Raw genomic sequence first — 14,140 nt, forward strand, 5'->3', positions numbered from 1 at the left:
ATTTATTTTAGAATAAAACCTCAACTTCTTTCATTTGACTCTGACAATACGGTCTTGTAGAAAAACAAAATATTTTGCCTAGGGGTGCAAGTTGGATTGGAAATTCCAATGCGAACTAAAAATTTCTGAAAAAAAAACTAGATCACAACTGGAATATACTTATTCAATCTGAAATTTCTCAAACTTAGTACTACAAAAAAATCCTTGCATATTCTTATTTTATCATGTTTATTGTTATATTTAGATATGAGTTAATCATATTATTATATATTTATTTCATATTTTGTATATTTAATCATACTATTATATATTAAAAATGAAGAGTATAATTATACGTACTATTTTATCACAAAACTTCGAAAAAAAATATTGAATGGTAGATACATAAAAGTTTGAAAATTTTCAAAGTCTTGCAAAATGTAGGACATCCGAATTATGTTCTGAGAATTCTGAGATAAATCGATTCCGAAATTTCCAAATAAATCCTGATAATCCAATTCCAAAATCGAAACTAATATTTGATTCTAAAACGTTTTTGGATTGGCATTGGAATGCTTGTTTCCGATCTGATCCGACCAAAAATCACCCCAAGTTCTACCTTTAGCTATAAGCCCTCGTAAACTTAGAGCATCTCCACCAGTGTGGAATTTCCTTTACAATTGAGTTTATTTGCCCCCTAACTGAAAAAAAAAATTTGCTCCAGCAGTTGCAAAAGAGAGTGGCAATTGGTAGGAGGGTAGGCAGCATGGCAGCTACCCTGCCAATTGTTGCAAGGGTAGGCGCCTCACTTTTGCACCAGTAGACAACCGTCTATCCTATCCACATGATGAACAACTAAGCTAAACGGCTCATTCTCAAGAAAATGGGACCGTTGGATTTCAAATGGTCATTTAATCTGGACCATCAGTTTTCTAATGGGAAAAAAAATTGCCCTTTTGTGCCACATGACAGAATCCTGACCTTTCAACGGTTATAATCTTGAAAATCAAAGGCTAAGATTATTCTAATGGTGAAAAATTCAAAAAAAATACCCAAATTTTTGTCTATAAATACTCAACCATATTCTTCATTCTTCACACCTCAATATTTATTTTTACTACAATCTCCTATATTTGTTCTCTACCTCCCAAATACTTTTGTTATCAAGAAAAATGAGTGACAAGTCAAATTGGTCGATTAAGGAAGACGTTACTTTGCTTCAGGCTTGGGTGATTGTTACTCATGATCCGATCATAGGAAATGAGATGAAAGTGCAACACATGTGGCATAAGATTCATGCACAATTTGTCGAGCAGATTCAAGGCACATCTTGGAGTGAGCAATCTATGTCGAGTAGATACAAACATCTTCATAAAGATTTGAAAGTTTGGCAAGAAACCCTTGCAAAATATGGAAGGAATTTATCAAAGTGGCACTAATCTAGCCAATATGGTAATATTATTTTATTGTTAATAAAAATGTAATTAATATGTTTTTTTTTTTAACTTTTATTATGTAATCTTTATGTTGCTCCACACTTTTTTTCAACAACCATAAGCTCAAATGTGGTTCAGTCTTGATAACAAGAAATCATTCACAAGGCACAAATGTTGGAACAATGTGAAGCAAACTCTAAAGTACAAAGTTCTGCCTATTGGTCCACATGTTCAATTGAACAAGACCCCATTGCACGAATCAATTATTGAAGAGTTGCCACTGGAGACCTCATTGGAGACACTATTGGCAACCCCTATTGAATCGGTCACACAAACGGAAGAAACAACTAGGCCTATTGGTAAGAAGGCCGCCAAGAAAAAAAGCTGCAAGAGGGAGTTTTTCGAATAATGATTATTCAAAATAGTTGATGAATTGGCTCGCCAACATGCATTGAATGTGGAACGAGACAAGTTAACATATGAGCAAGACAATGTTAAAGATGAAGCAAAGGCGAGAGAAAGAGAGTTGAATCGGCAAGAAAGGCAAGAGGAGAAGGATGCCATCATGTTCCCTATAGCGGGTGATTCAGCATCAAACAGAGCCAAGATAATAGCCATAAATAGACCTACAATCTCCCAATTCAATTGGAGAAGTGAAAAAAATCGTGTCATGAGAAGAAGGTTTTGCTTGAAAGATGAGGAAGTTCCATACACTCCAGGGAAAGATGGACTGAGCCATGTTGATTTTATCTCCTAATTTATAATTAATTATTTTTGTTGTAATGCTATGACTTTCCGTTGTATTTGAAATTATTTATTGGAATTAGACTTTAATTATGTTTGTTTTAATCCCCAAATTCTTTAAAAAGTTAATATATTTATATATAAATAGTAATCATCATTGCCCTTACCTTTTCTTTTTTCAAACAAGTAAACTTGTACAAAAACAATTAAGGTTTAGAGTGAATAGGAAAGGAACTTTTATTACCCTTGCCATCGCCTTGGTGGAGATGGTCTTAGAAGTGCTATGCAGCCAAGATGCATTTTGCATCACAAATGCTAGTTTTTCTTTATGGATGACACATGAAAGCATTACAGTACTAGTTGTCTGCCAGAGACACATTGACATTCATAAGGAAACTATATATGGAGCTATACATTTGATTTTGATTTTTGACAAGCAAAGAGAGGGCAGAAAAAGAGAAAAATCCAAAGACCCACATGGACATAATACTAAATTCGGAGAAGATTTGCAATCAAAGATGATGTTTACATGTGAAGAGACTTTGAAGGCAAAAGGGTCCCAATGAGGAGGAGGATTAGATTTCAGATGGGAAATCTTGGATGACTTGTCTTGTTTTAGATTTCAGATGCTAATGGTAACAGTATATGGTATGGTAAAAGCTTGGCTAGTGGACTTGGTAGTGACCGTTAAAGAATGGGTGATAATTTTGAAAACGACATGATAACACAGTTTTGAATGTAAAATAAAGCTAACGGATAAAGTTTGGTAAACAAATAATAATTAAACATATCAAATGAATAACAAAAAGAATGCGTTGTTTAGCTTAATTTTCTGCTTGACTACTTATTTAGTTTTAAGTCAAACACTCAACCCACGGCATTCACACCTGTAGTACTATTCGGGTTACGGTGTTTCTGTGTGTCAAACGGGAGGCTTCTTCTACGTGGGTGCTGACTGATGAAGATGAATTTCGATTCTAAATTATGAAAAGCTTAAGAAAGAACATACTGTTAATACATCATTGTCTACGTGGAGCCAGCAAACAAACCATATCAACCATATCGGCGTGGTATCCATACATTTTCCACATAATCCTACATGTGCATATGCGCCCTAGAAAATAAAAGGCAAAACGAAACCACAATCAAAAGTCACATTCCTCGCTGTCAACACAGGTGATGATGCATGTAATGACAGGTCAGACATGGGTGTGATGGGTCCGTTGTACCCTTCATGCATGCATCTCCTCCTTTCAGTGCGCACTTTGCTAGCTATTCTTTGACGTGAGCTGCTGGTTCAATCAAGACGTGGTGTGTACTAGTTGAATCAAGCTTTGAACAAAAATATGAGCTGCTGGTCGAATATTCAAGCTTTGAACAAAAATGAATCTGCTGCTTGGAACCAAATTGATCCACATCTTGTTCTGTTTGAAACACTAGTATAGTGTATCTATGTATCATACATTCAAAATTTCTAACCACTCTCACCCAAAAAAAAAAAAAAAAACCAAAAAGAAGTTTCTTACTACAAATGTAATGTATCTATGTATACATTCAAAATAATGGACTGAAATCAAACATTCAAATCTAACACCCAACTGGATGAAAAATGTCATCTTATTTAAGGATTAAAATCTTGTTTCTTTAACTTTCTTTACTTCTTTCTATCTAGTTCCACTGCCAGTCTACCACTCATGTGTTCGATTCAGCTAGCAGTGAAAGCTTTAATCGAAATTTGGTTGGAGCCTTGGAGGGCAAGACACTGGAAAGGTTTGGGAGATAACTTGGAGAGAAGAAGACACAGTTTCGTTCCGCATGATTCAAATTATATATACCAGTCCTGTTATTAATTTCCTGACCACCGCACCGATTAATTCTTAAGCATTTGAAAATTAATAAAGGGTGCTTGGACCTGCTTAGGCGCCTACCTAGCCTGTCTAAATCCACCTAGGCATCCACTTAGGTCGCGATCCTCACTTAGATAGAAAATAGATAACTTTCACTTTACTTTTGATTTTTGTTAATAAATTATAAGGAACTTGTTGAATACTTTGATGGGCACCCATTATATTCGGATTCCCCATGTTTTCAATTTGTTATAATACTTTGTAATCTATATATCTTTTAATTTTTCAATTTGTATAAATAGACACATATTTATACGATATATAATAAGTTTACTTAAATCTGCCTAGTACCACCTAGCCACCTAGGCGCATCGCCCGACTAACGCCTAGTGTTTTTTAGAACCTTGTACAAAATATGGATTAAAGCTAATAATTCGATAAAGTTCATTGATCGATGATTACTTTCAAACAGATAGTTAATGAGATAGAGAAACCTCATAGAGTGCTTGAAATGAAAGGCTGATCAAGTAACGATGAAGGTAAGGGCATCGCCGGAGGCTTATTTTCTTGGTCACTTTTTAGAAATGTTCCATGCTGATTCCCACAGCAGGTGAAACCCATGTCTTTTTATTTGAATATTCCTTGGATAGAGGAGAATCTCTGTATTCACACCTCGCATATTTGATGGAAGTGTCGGCAATGATTGGAGCTTGCTACAATTTCTCAAAAAGGGTAGTTAAGCTGAGAAAGTTGAGAGATGCCTCCGGGATTCATAAGGGATTGCGCTTTCAGACTGATTACAATCTGATATTACACTCAAATTATGTGAGTGCTTACATGCTTACACCTTTTTCCACATCCTTCACATTCCTGCAAATACTAGCTGCGTCGGCAGCTTCATCCACGAACCCTTCTCTCCATCCTACAGGGTCCGTGTAACAACTCAAATCTGATCCTGTAATGGTAATTTTGCTCCCCCACGACACACACACACACATTAAGTAAAATCTCTACTTTTCATTTCAATCTTCACCAAACAGATGGAAAGCATGCAAATTGGCTTAAATGATCACGATTTACATTTCAATTGATGAACTTATCAAAATTAAATAAGAGGTAAGTTCAAATTTCACGAAGAAGAGTTCGATAGTCATTTTTCCCTCACCCTATATATGATTAGCGATGAACGAAAAAACTTAGTAAATACATGAAAGCTGAATAGAATCAACTAAATACTATGTTTTTCCAATTTAATATATGTTAGTAAATACATAAAAAAAATTACGAGGCAAAATTTTTTCGTACCCGTTATTTAGTGAACACAAAAAACTCAATAATCAAAATAATTCCAATACCTAATAACATGCCTAAACGGCTAAACCAATATATTAAATGGGATTAGAAATTCTAATTAATTGCGTATTAGTTTTGATAAAATTATTGTGTTGTTGCATAAAAAGTTGTCTCTCGCATTGGAAAATAATAAAAATAAGATAACTCACGTGAAATCAGCATGCACAGCTAAACCCCTCCAAACCCCCAATTCAAAGAAAGAAAAAACAAAACCACCCCTCCACCGCCAAAACTCAATAGAACCACCCCCCTCCACCACCAAGCTGCTCTCCAAAATGAACCAAAACTCAATACCACCACCCCCTTCACAGCCACCATCCAACTCCGACCCCCGCATATTCCACGCTCGTTTCATTACCACCGCAAACATCGACCGCTCTGTTCTCAACAACCTCATCACTCTATACTCCAAGTCCAATCTCCTCTCTTACTCTCTTCGCCTCTTCCACCAAATCCCATCTCCGAATGTGGTCTCATGGACCGCCGTGATCTCCGCCCACACCAACACCCTCTTCGCCCTCCAGCACTTCGTTTCCATGCTCCGCCACCCCACCTTCCCCAACCAGCGCACCTTCGCTTCCCTCTTCAAAACCTGTGCTTCTCTCCCTTCTCTCTCCTTCGGCCTTGCCCTCCACTCCCTTTCGGTGAAGCTCGGCGTCTCTGCGCAGCCCTTTTCTGGGTCCGCCCTAATTAATTTTTACTGCAAATGCCGCTTGCCTGTTGATGCCCGCAAGGTGCTTGATGAAATTCCTCAGAAAGACGAGGTTTGTTATGGGGCGGTGGTGGTTGGGTTGGCGCAGAACTCGAAACCCATTGATGCGCTGTCTGCTTTTGCTGACATGAAATGTTCTGATGTTAGGTCTACTATGTATAGTGTTTCGGGTGCACTTCGTGCTACAGGGGAGCTTGCTGTGTTGGAGCAATGTAGGATCATACATGCTTATGCTGTTGTTGCTGGACTTGATTGGAATGTGATTGTGGCGAGTGCTTTGGTTGATGCGTATGGGAAAGCTGGGCTTGTATCTGATGCTAGACAGGTTTTTGATGAGAATTTGCCGAGCATGAACGCAGTGGGGTGGAATGTGCTGCTGGCGGCATACGCACAACATGGGGATTGGAACTCAACGCTTGAGATTTTCAATGCAATGGAAGCTCAGGGGCTTGCACCGGATGAATATAGCTTTTTGGCAATCTTAACTTCATTTTGCAATGCAGGTTTGGTTTCTGAGACTCACAGGTGGCTGAACCGGATGGAGGAAGATTATGGATTGGAACCAGCGCTTGAGCATCATACATGTTTAGTTGGTGCAATGGGACGGGCTGGTCAACTGGAAGAGGCAGAAAGGGCTGCACTGACAATGCCATTTGTGCCAGACGCTGCTGTGTGGCGATCATTGCTGGCAAGTTCAGCATATCACAAAGCGCCTGATTTGGCTAGGTCCATGGCTAAACGGTTATTGGAAATTGACCCACATGATGATTCAGCTTATGTAATTGCTGCAAATGTGTTATCGAATGCTGGAAAATGGGATGAAGTTGCAGAAGTGAGGAAGATGATGAAAGATAGGAGGGTAACGAAGGAAAGTGGGAGGAGTTGGATCGAGGTACGGGGGAAAGTTCATGTGTTTTTTGCTGGGGACAGAAGGCATGAGAGAACGGATGAGATTCGTGCTAAATTGGTAGAGTTGATGAAGGAGATAGAGAAGTTAGGATATGTGCCATTCTGCGATGAGATGTTGCATGAAGTCGGGGAAAGGGAGAAAAAGGAATCCCTTTGGTACCACAGCGAGAAGTTGGCAGTAGCATTTGCGGTGGTGAGTGGTGCGGCACCACCAGGAAAGCCATTAAGGATTGTTAAGAATTTAAGGATCTGCAGGGATTGCCATGAGGCCTTCAAGTATTTCTGCAGAGTGTTGGAGAGGGAGATTATCGTGAGGGATTTAAACAGGTACCATAGATTTGTAAATGGTAGTTGTACTTGTGGCGACATATGGTAGCTTGGTTTATGCCGATTAATATAATGCTCCCAAAGCTTGTGCTGGACAGAAACTCAGCCACTAAAGGTGGAGGGAAACTTGTGTAGAACTGTCATACTGCCTCAAATGATGCAGGATAAAGTTACTGCTAGCATGACATTAGGATCAAGTTTTTACTTTGAGAAGGTGGGAGTCGGAAAGGAAAAGGATAACGTCGGCGCAGCCTAGTGCAGCGGCCTCCTCTCGAAATGCAAGGAGTTGCAAGGAGGCTTACGGTCATAGGCATCAAGGGAAGGGATATTCCTTGTTAAAAAGCAGAGCCACTGAACGGAAAATTATGTTTTCTATTGTTTTGTCTTTCTCTCAAAATTTTTTGGCGAGTAAGACAAAGGATGAATAAAACACAAAGGAAATAAATGTGTTTCATAGAGACGAAACATTTTGTACTATTTGATGGGCTAAGATGGCAGTCTGCAAGAAAATAGCAAAAAGACCCAGGGAGCAACATACACCCGTTTCATGTAAGTTATTTCCGAGAAGGGCCGTTTGTGATGGCCTATGCTACGAGCACTTGGTTAACCCGTAGTAGAAGTGCTTCCTACAAAAGCAATCTCAAACGAGCCTTGAATACGTAACCTAACTTGTTCACCTTATTCGCCTATACATTCTGTTTTAACTTGCAACATTCCACTAAGCTTGCCGAACAAATGACGGTTATATGTGCGGTCACAGATTCATCGAACAAATCCGTTCATCAATAAAAATTAACATCCATAAACAAAACTGACATCCATAAACAAAACTAACATCCATAAAAACTACAATTTAACACAAACAAAAAGTGAAAAAGGAAAGGCGACCAACGGAGAGGAAGAGCCTCCGTGAGGAGCTGAGGGAAGGCGGAGGTCAGGGTTTGCGTTTTTAGTTGAAGGCGGGGGGAGGGGGAGGAGAACCGAGGATGCTGGCCTGCTGCAACTCCAACTCGTTCAACTGCTGCTCGCGATCCATGGCGATGATGAGTGGGACCCCCAAGATCAGGAACGTCGTTCCCAATATCCACGCCGCCTTCCCCGTGCTCTTCGCCAGCTTCTTCGTCACCGACGACGCGTCGATCACCACGCGCTTCGTCTGCTGCACGATCTCCGATTGCGACACCCTCGAAAGCATGCTCTGTTCTTCGCCGTTGCTTCGGAGCGACAGTCGCTTTCTCCCCTCTGACGCCATTCTTTGATTTCCTTGTGCTGTCTACTTGTGTGTTTGTGAGAAGGAGGTTTTAAGTTCGGAGTTTTTAGGGTTTTGGAAGCGTTGCTGTTGGCGATCGACCAATCAATATTAACGGGCCTTATATTTGAAGCGGGCATAAGACCCAATATATGGAGTTTATAAATGACAATGGGCCAACAAAGGCCCATTAAAAGTTAGTAATTTATAATTTTGTTTTGTTTTCGTTTTAAGGGAAGTAATTTGCGATGCTTTTTAAGTTGTTGAAACTATTTTTAGTTTTTCACACATTAATCTTTATTTATTGTTATCGTATTGAATAAATCAAACGGCATTAACGGTTATGATTGAACAAGAGTGTCTAAAATGCTAAAAATAGTATATAAAAATCACTTTCCTTTTTATACAAGAATATTCTACTCTAATAATAATGGAAAGTAAGTCCAAATCTCGTGAATGACAAACTTTTTGCACACTAGTAAGTGTACTTGTAACTATAAGTGAGAAGTGAATGACACAAGTTCATTACTTTAGTCCCACCCCTTAAAATCCTCACAAACATCGTTGTATCAAAAATAAGATAAATTGATAAAAAAAAAAAATTACAGTTTAATGATATTCACAACTATCAATGTTTATAGAAAAATTCAATTAAGAACCAAAAAAAAAAAAAAAAAATGAAAAGAAAAGAAAAGAAAAAGCCGCTTTTATAAACAAAGATATTTGTTGATGCATAAAATTGGGTAAATTTTGGAACAACATAAAATTGCTCTGGTGATTAAGTGTAAACGAATATATAAATAAATAGAGATAGTAAAACAAACACAACATATACGTAGTTCATCCTAAGTCGGACTGTTCAGGAGGGTAGAGAACAATGATGTTGGGGAAGATTTTATTCAGGGACTCAAAAAAATTCTCAGTAAATAAAACTGTGAAGAAACTTACCTTAGGCTCAGGGTACAATAAACTTGTCATGAAATTAGGTACCGTTTGGTACGTGGGACGAGACGGAATAGAGTGGGACAAGACGTTCCGTTCCACATTTGGTGCACCTAAAACGGATGGAACGAACTGTTCCACGGGACGAGTTTTGGGTGAATTTTCGTTCCACCTCACCCCCTGGAACGACTCATTCCACATCCGTGGAACACAAAATTATAACCTCTCCGTCTCCTTCTTCCTCCTTGTTTCCATCCGAGGACATCTTTGCTCCCGTTCCATTCCGTTCCGTCCCGTCCCGTCTGCATACCAAACGATACCTTAATCCACAAGTAGGAAACCTCTCTTTGGATATCAGAGCGTCCATGATTACATCGTTGTTGCTATCCCCACCCTTAACCCCAAAACCTCTGCATACGACCAGAGACGAATTGCACACCCACGGGACTGAAACTGTAAACCCCAAACTAGAATCTTTCCCTCCCACTACCACATCCTTGTATGCCCGGCAAACCCTGGACACGTACTTCCCCATCGGCAAAGTTTGCTGCAGAACGGATGGAGGAGAGCCGTCAGGGTCCGAGATATCAGAATCTGAATGAAGGTTCACAACTGTGCCATGATCCGGGTGAAGCCGGCTACTGAGGGCTTTAGAAATGGGGAATGTGGATCCCATAACTTGCAAGGGAAGATATCTTCCCCATCATAAGCATCAACGAAGACCATATCATACTGATTGGTGGTGTTGAGAATGAAATCCTCACCATCATACAAAAGCATTAATCTTTTCGAAAAATCAAAGTAACCAAATGTGTGCAATCATTAGTTTCAAATTTCATTCAACCGTGACCAAATGCTAATTAGAAATTCAATTGCGTATTAACTTAACGCAAAACCCACATCAAATTTGATGCATTTGTAACCAAATGTCAGATAGAAATTGAATGGGAATTAAAATTGAAAAGGGGAAATGGGTTTTGCTTACATGGAACAGCCGAGCAATGGGGCTGCTGCATTAGGGCGATCGACTCGGTTCCGATCGCCTGCAGGCAGCCAAAACCTTGACAGTGCTCTGGCGGGTGTCTTCGTTGAAGCGGAGAGCGCGCCATTGATATCCTAGCATTCTGAATCTCTCGTTGTGCTGACGGCACTCGTGTATCTCTTCGTACCTTTGCTGCAGCCATCTCTCCGTCGACGCCCAGTGAAGCACGCTGGGTTTTGAGGAAGGGTAGGTGACGACGGAGACGACAGCGTTGCCTTTGTCGGATGTGGAGCGGAGGACGGTGTGGTCTTCGGATTTTTTTTCCCCCACCACTCCGAGGCGTAGAACCAGTCGCATTCATCCTCGATGCGACGTCATACGGCGGTTGAGAGCTTCCGGATGTTGAGTCCCGAGCTCAATCCAGCTCTGCGCCACATGGCCGTAGGTAGTGAAAAACAGCCCGCTCCTCTTCGGTGGTTTTTAACGACTCGGGGTTTTAGAGTTTTGTTCTTGCATCATGGGTGGCCGACATTTGTGATAGACCATAACGTGGAATGCTGGGACTTCTTGATTTTTAGATACGACGGCGATTTGCGTTTCATCGTGCTAATCTCTTATAAAAATGCGTGTGAGAAAGAAGCTGCATTTCGTTTTGGATATAGCCAAGCCTCTAGCAACTTTGAAAAGTAAGTGTATATGGAACGAAAAAGGGGAAGGGAGGAGGCCGCATCATCTGGCAATAAGCTGGTTGATGGTGCGACGAAGAAGATGAGAAACGGCTTGTCTCAATTCCAGTCAGAATGCATCGATGAGGGCGGAGAAGAAGCAACTTGTTCCAAGGAAGAAAATCCACATGAGGATGTTGTACTATGAAAAGCCTGGTTTGGATGTTGTTCTACACACACACACACACCGTAATAAAAGATCTCGTTGAGCAGCACCCACCATTAACATTCCTTCCTGCGCCACAATGCTGGCAAACACTAGTAGTACTAGTGCATTGTTATGGTTCTTGTGAGCCATTTTTCCAAGTTTCCTTGAACGTGCTTGTTACTTGTTTGATGTTTATATATATAGCATCAGCATAGCACACATGACTAAGATGACTTGTCGAGAGGGTGGTGGGTTAGGATTAACTAATTTGGTAATCCAACTTCTGGTTGCCTAATTGACTAATAGTCTAATAATGTGGGTTATTTTGGTTATGTTCAAAATAATGTGGGTTATATTATTGTAGTTTCATAAATAGTGGTTGTTTTGTTCCCTTCCAGAAATAGTGTGGGTTATTTTGGTTTGGTTTTCAAAAATAGTGTGTAATTTTGTTGTAGTTTCATAAATAGTATGAGTTATTTTGATTCAATTTCAGAAATACTGTAAGTTATTTTAGTTTAATTTTTATAAATAGTGTGTAATTTTGTTATAGTTCCAGAAATATTGTGAGTTATATTGGTTCAGTTTTAGAAGTATGAGTTATTTTGCTGTAATTCCAAAAATAGCGTGGGTTATTTTGGTTTAGTTTCATGAATAGTTTTGCAATAGTATGGGTTATTATGTATGTTATTTTGCTTCAATTTCAGAAATAATGTGCGTTACATGTGTCAGTTTCATAAATAGTCAATCAGTTTAATAAATAGTGTAGTACATGTGTCAGTTTCATAAATAGTGTAATACCCGTGTCAATTTCATAAATAGTCAGTCGGGTTAATAAATAGTGTAGTACCCGTGTCAGTTTCATAAATAGTGAGTTTAATAAATAGTGTAGTACATATGTCAGTTTCATAAATTGTGAGTTTAATAAATAGTGTAGTACCCATGTTAGTTTCATAAATAGTCAGTTTAAGAAATAGTAATAGTACTCGTGTTTAGTTTTCAAAAATAGTCAGTATTCAGTATAAGAAATAGTATAGTATCCGTGTTCAATTTCATAAATAGTTTGTTTAAGAAATAGTGAAGTATCCATGTTTATTTTCTATCCAAAAAAATAAAAAAAAAACAACTTAAATATATAAATTGACATGTGGGATTCGCACGTCCACACATATTATTTATGAAACTGAACAGTATTACATTGTTTATAAAACTTAACGGTACTACATTATTTATGAAACTGAACAGTACTATACTATTTATGAAACTGATAGGTACTACACTATTTATGAATCTGAACGATACTATACTATTTATAAAAATGAACGGTATTACACTATTTATTGGTCTAGATTCATAAATAGTGTCTACTTCTTGGTTCACTTTCATAAATAATGCCTAATTATTGAATCTTGTTTCATAAACAGTGTATAGTAATTGATACAATTTTAGAAATAGTGCCTCATTCTTGGTCCTGTTTCATAAATAGTGTCTAATTTTTTGTCTACTTTCATATATAGTGCTTAGTTTTTGGTCATGTTTGCTAAATAGTGTCTAGTTTTTGGTCCAGTTTCATAAATAGTATATTGTAAATGGTACAATTTCATAACTATGTCTCTTTCTTGGTCCAGTTTTATAAATAGTGTCGTCTTGGCTCTCAGTGCCGTCTTGGCTTTTCCTTTTCAATATCCCTTTCCTCGTCCTTCGAAGATTATTCTGAGTCCTCAGCAGCTTGCATGTCAGCAAGGCTCTTCGCTGCCGTCTAAGCAACCACAGCCGCCTGCATCCAAAAACCGCCACTTCATAAACCGAACCACAAAATGCGGCAAATCTACACTTCCATTTGGACAAAAAACATAAATATCTGCATAATTATAAATAAGCTGCCACAAACAAATAAAAACATACACTTGTAATCAGATTACGACACCAAACTTTGAGATTCGCAATCTAAAACGGTTAATTAACTCCGCAATTATCAAAAACCACAAAAAATTACATCCACTAATCAACATTTCCCAAACTTATAAACCCCAATTTCCAGTATACACAAAATCAGGTTGCATATTACTTCTTTCCGAAGTGAGATTTTATCAATTGTTCACATGCATCAGGATTTGAATTGCATTTTTGAAGGTTGTTGGGGTCGTCGATGCATGTGTTGGAATTGTGATGAAACGAAAAGATCTGAATCAGAGATCTGTAAACCTTTCATCTCTCCATTTGAAGCAAAACGAACTAACGGACAAGACTCAAGGGTAAAATCCGAAGCTCGATAAGTCATATTTTTTGGGGCTAGTCTGATTGGGCTTACTTGATATTGAGTTTTGTACAAACCATTAAATAAAGTTAATACATGATTGAGGCCATATGAAATTATACGTTCCATAGAGTTATTTTTGTCAACTTCTAGTTCATATCCAAGTGAGGTATGAGCATAAGTATTCTTAGAGGTGATAATCGAAATAAGCGTAGTGGACACCATTGTTCAAATGAGTGATTAAAGCATATATCTAGAACGAGATTTGTAATATTATGAATTGTCATGCGCGTCAATTACCCATCGTGGAAGCGAGAGATTGTTAGAGTATGCTCGAAAAGCAATTGATGTCGTAGGGACGGGATTGCCGATGTTTCAATCCTGAGATATGAATCCTACGGATCTTAAGTCTAAATTATGTTTCTAGCCATAAGATGATCGAAAAGACTATCAAACAGCCGCAGAGGCCGATTTATGTCATATTCAGTAGTATGTGTTGGTTTATTTCTAATTAAAATTGACATTATTTGGTT

The 14,140-nt window shown here is 38.5% G+C and overlaps 2 protein-coding genes and 1 pseudogene across 2 annotated transcripts; 1 reads left to right on the plus strand and 2 right to left on the minus strand.

Annotated features, from left to right (window-relative positions):
- Positions 1-5,592: 5,592 nt before the first annotated feature.
- LOC137737881 (putative pentatricopeptide repeat-containing protein At5g52630) lies at positions 5,593-7,781 on the plus strand. Its single transcript, XM_068477456.1, has one exon. It carries the CDS (start codon positions 5,635-5,637, stop codon positions 7,354-7,356), a length of 1,722 nt encoding a protein of 573 aa, XP_068333557.1. The 5' UTR covers positions 5,593-5,634; the 3' UTR covers positions 7,357-7,781.
- A 328-nt stretch (positions 7,782-8,109) lies between these two features.
- On the minus strand, positions 8,110-8,609 carry LOC137737885 (mitochondrial import receptor subunit TOM9-2-like). Its single transcript, XM_068477458.1, has one exon. It carries the CDS (start codon positions 8,557-8,559, stop codon positions 8,257-8,259), a length of 303 nt encoding a protein of 100 aa, XP_068333559.1. The 5' UTR covers positions 8,560-8,609; the 3' UTR covers positions 8,110-8,256.
- A 566-nt stretch (positions 8,610-9,175) lies between these two features.
- On the minus strand, positions 9,176-11,070 carry LOC137736099 (uncharacterized; annotated as a pseudogene).
- Between the last annotated feature and the right edge of the window lie 3,070 nt (positions 11,071-14,140).

Source organism: Pyrus communis, chromosome 6, assembly GCF_963583255.1.
Source record: "Pyrus communis chromosome 6, drPyrComm1.1, whole genome shotgun sequence".
In the NCBI taxonomy this organism is placed as follows: domain Eukaryota; kingdom Viridiplantae; phylum Streptophyta; class Magnoliopsida; order Rosales; family Rosaceae; genus Pyrus; species Pyrus communis.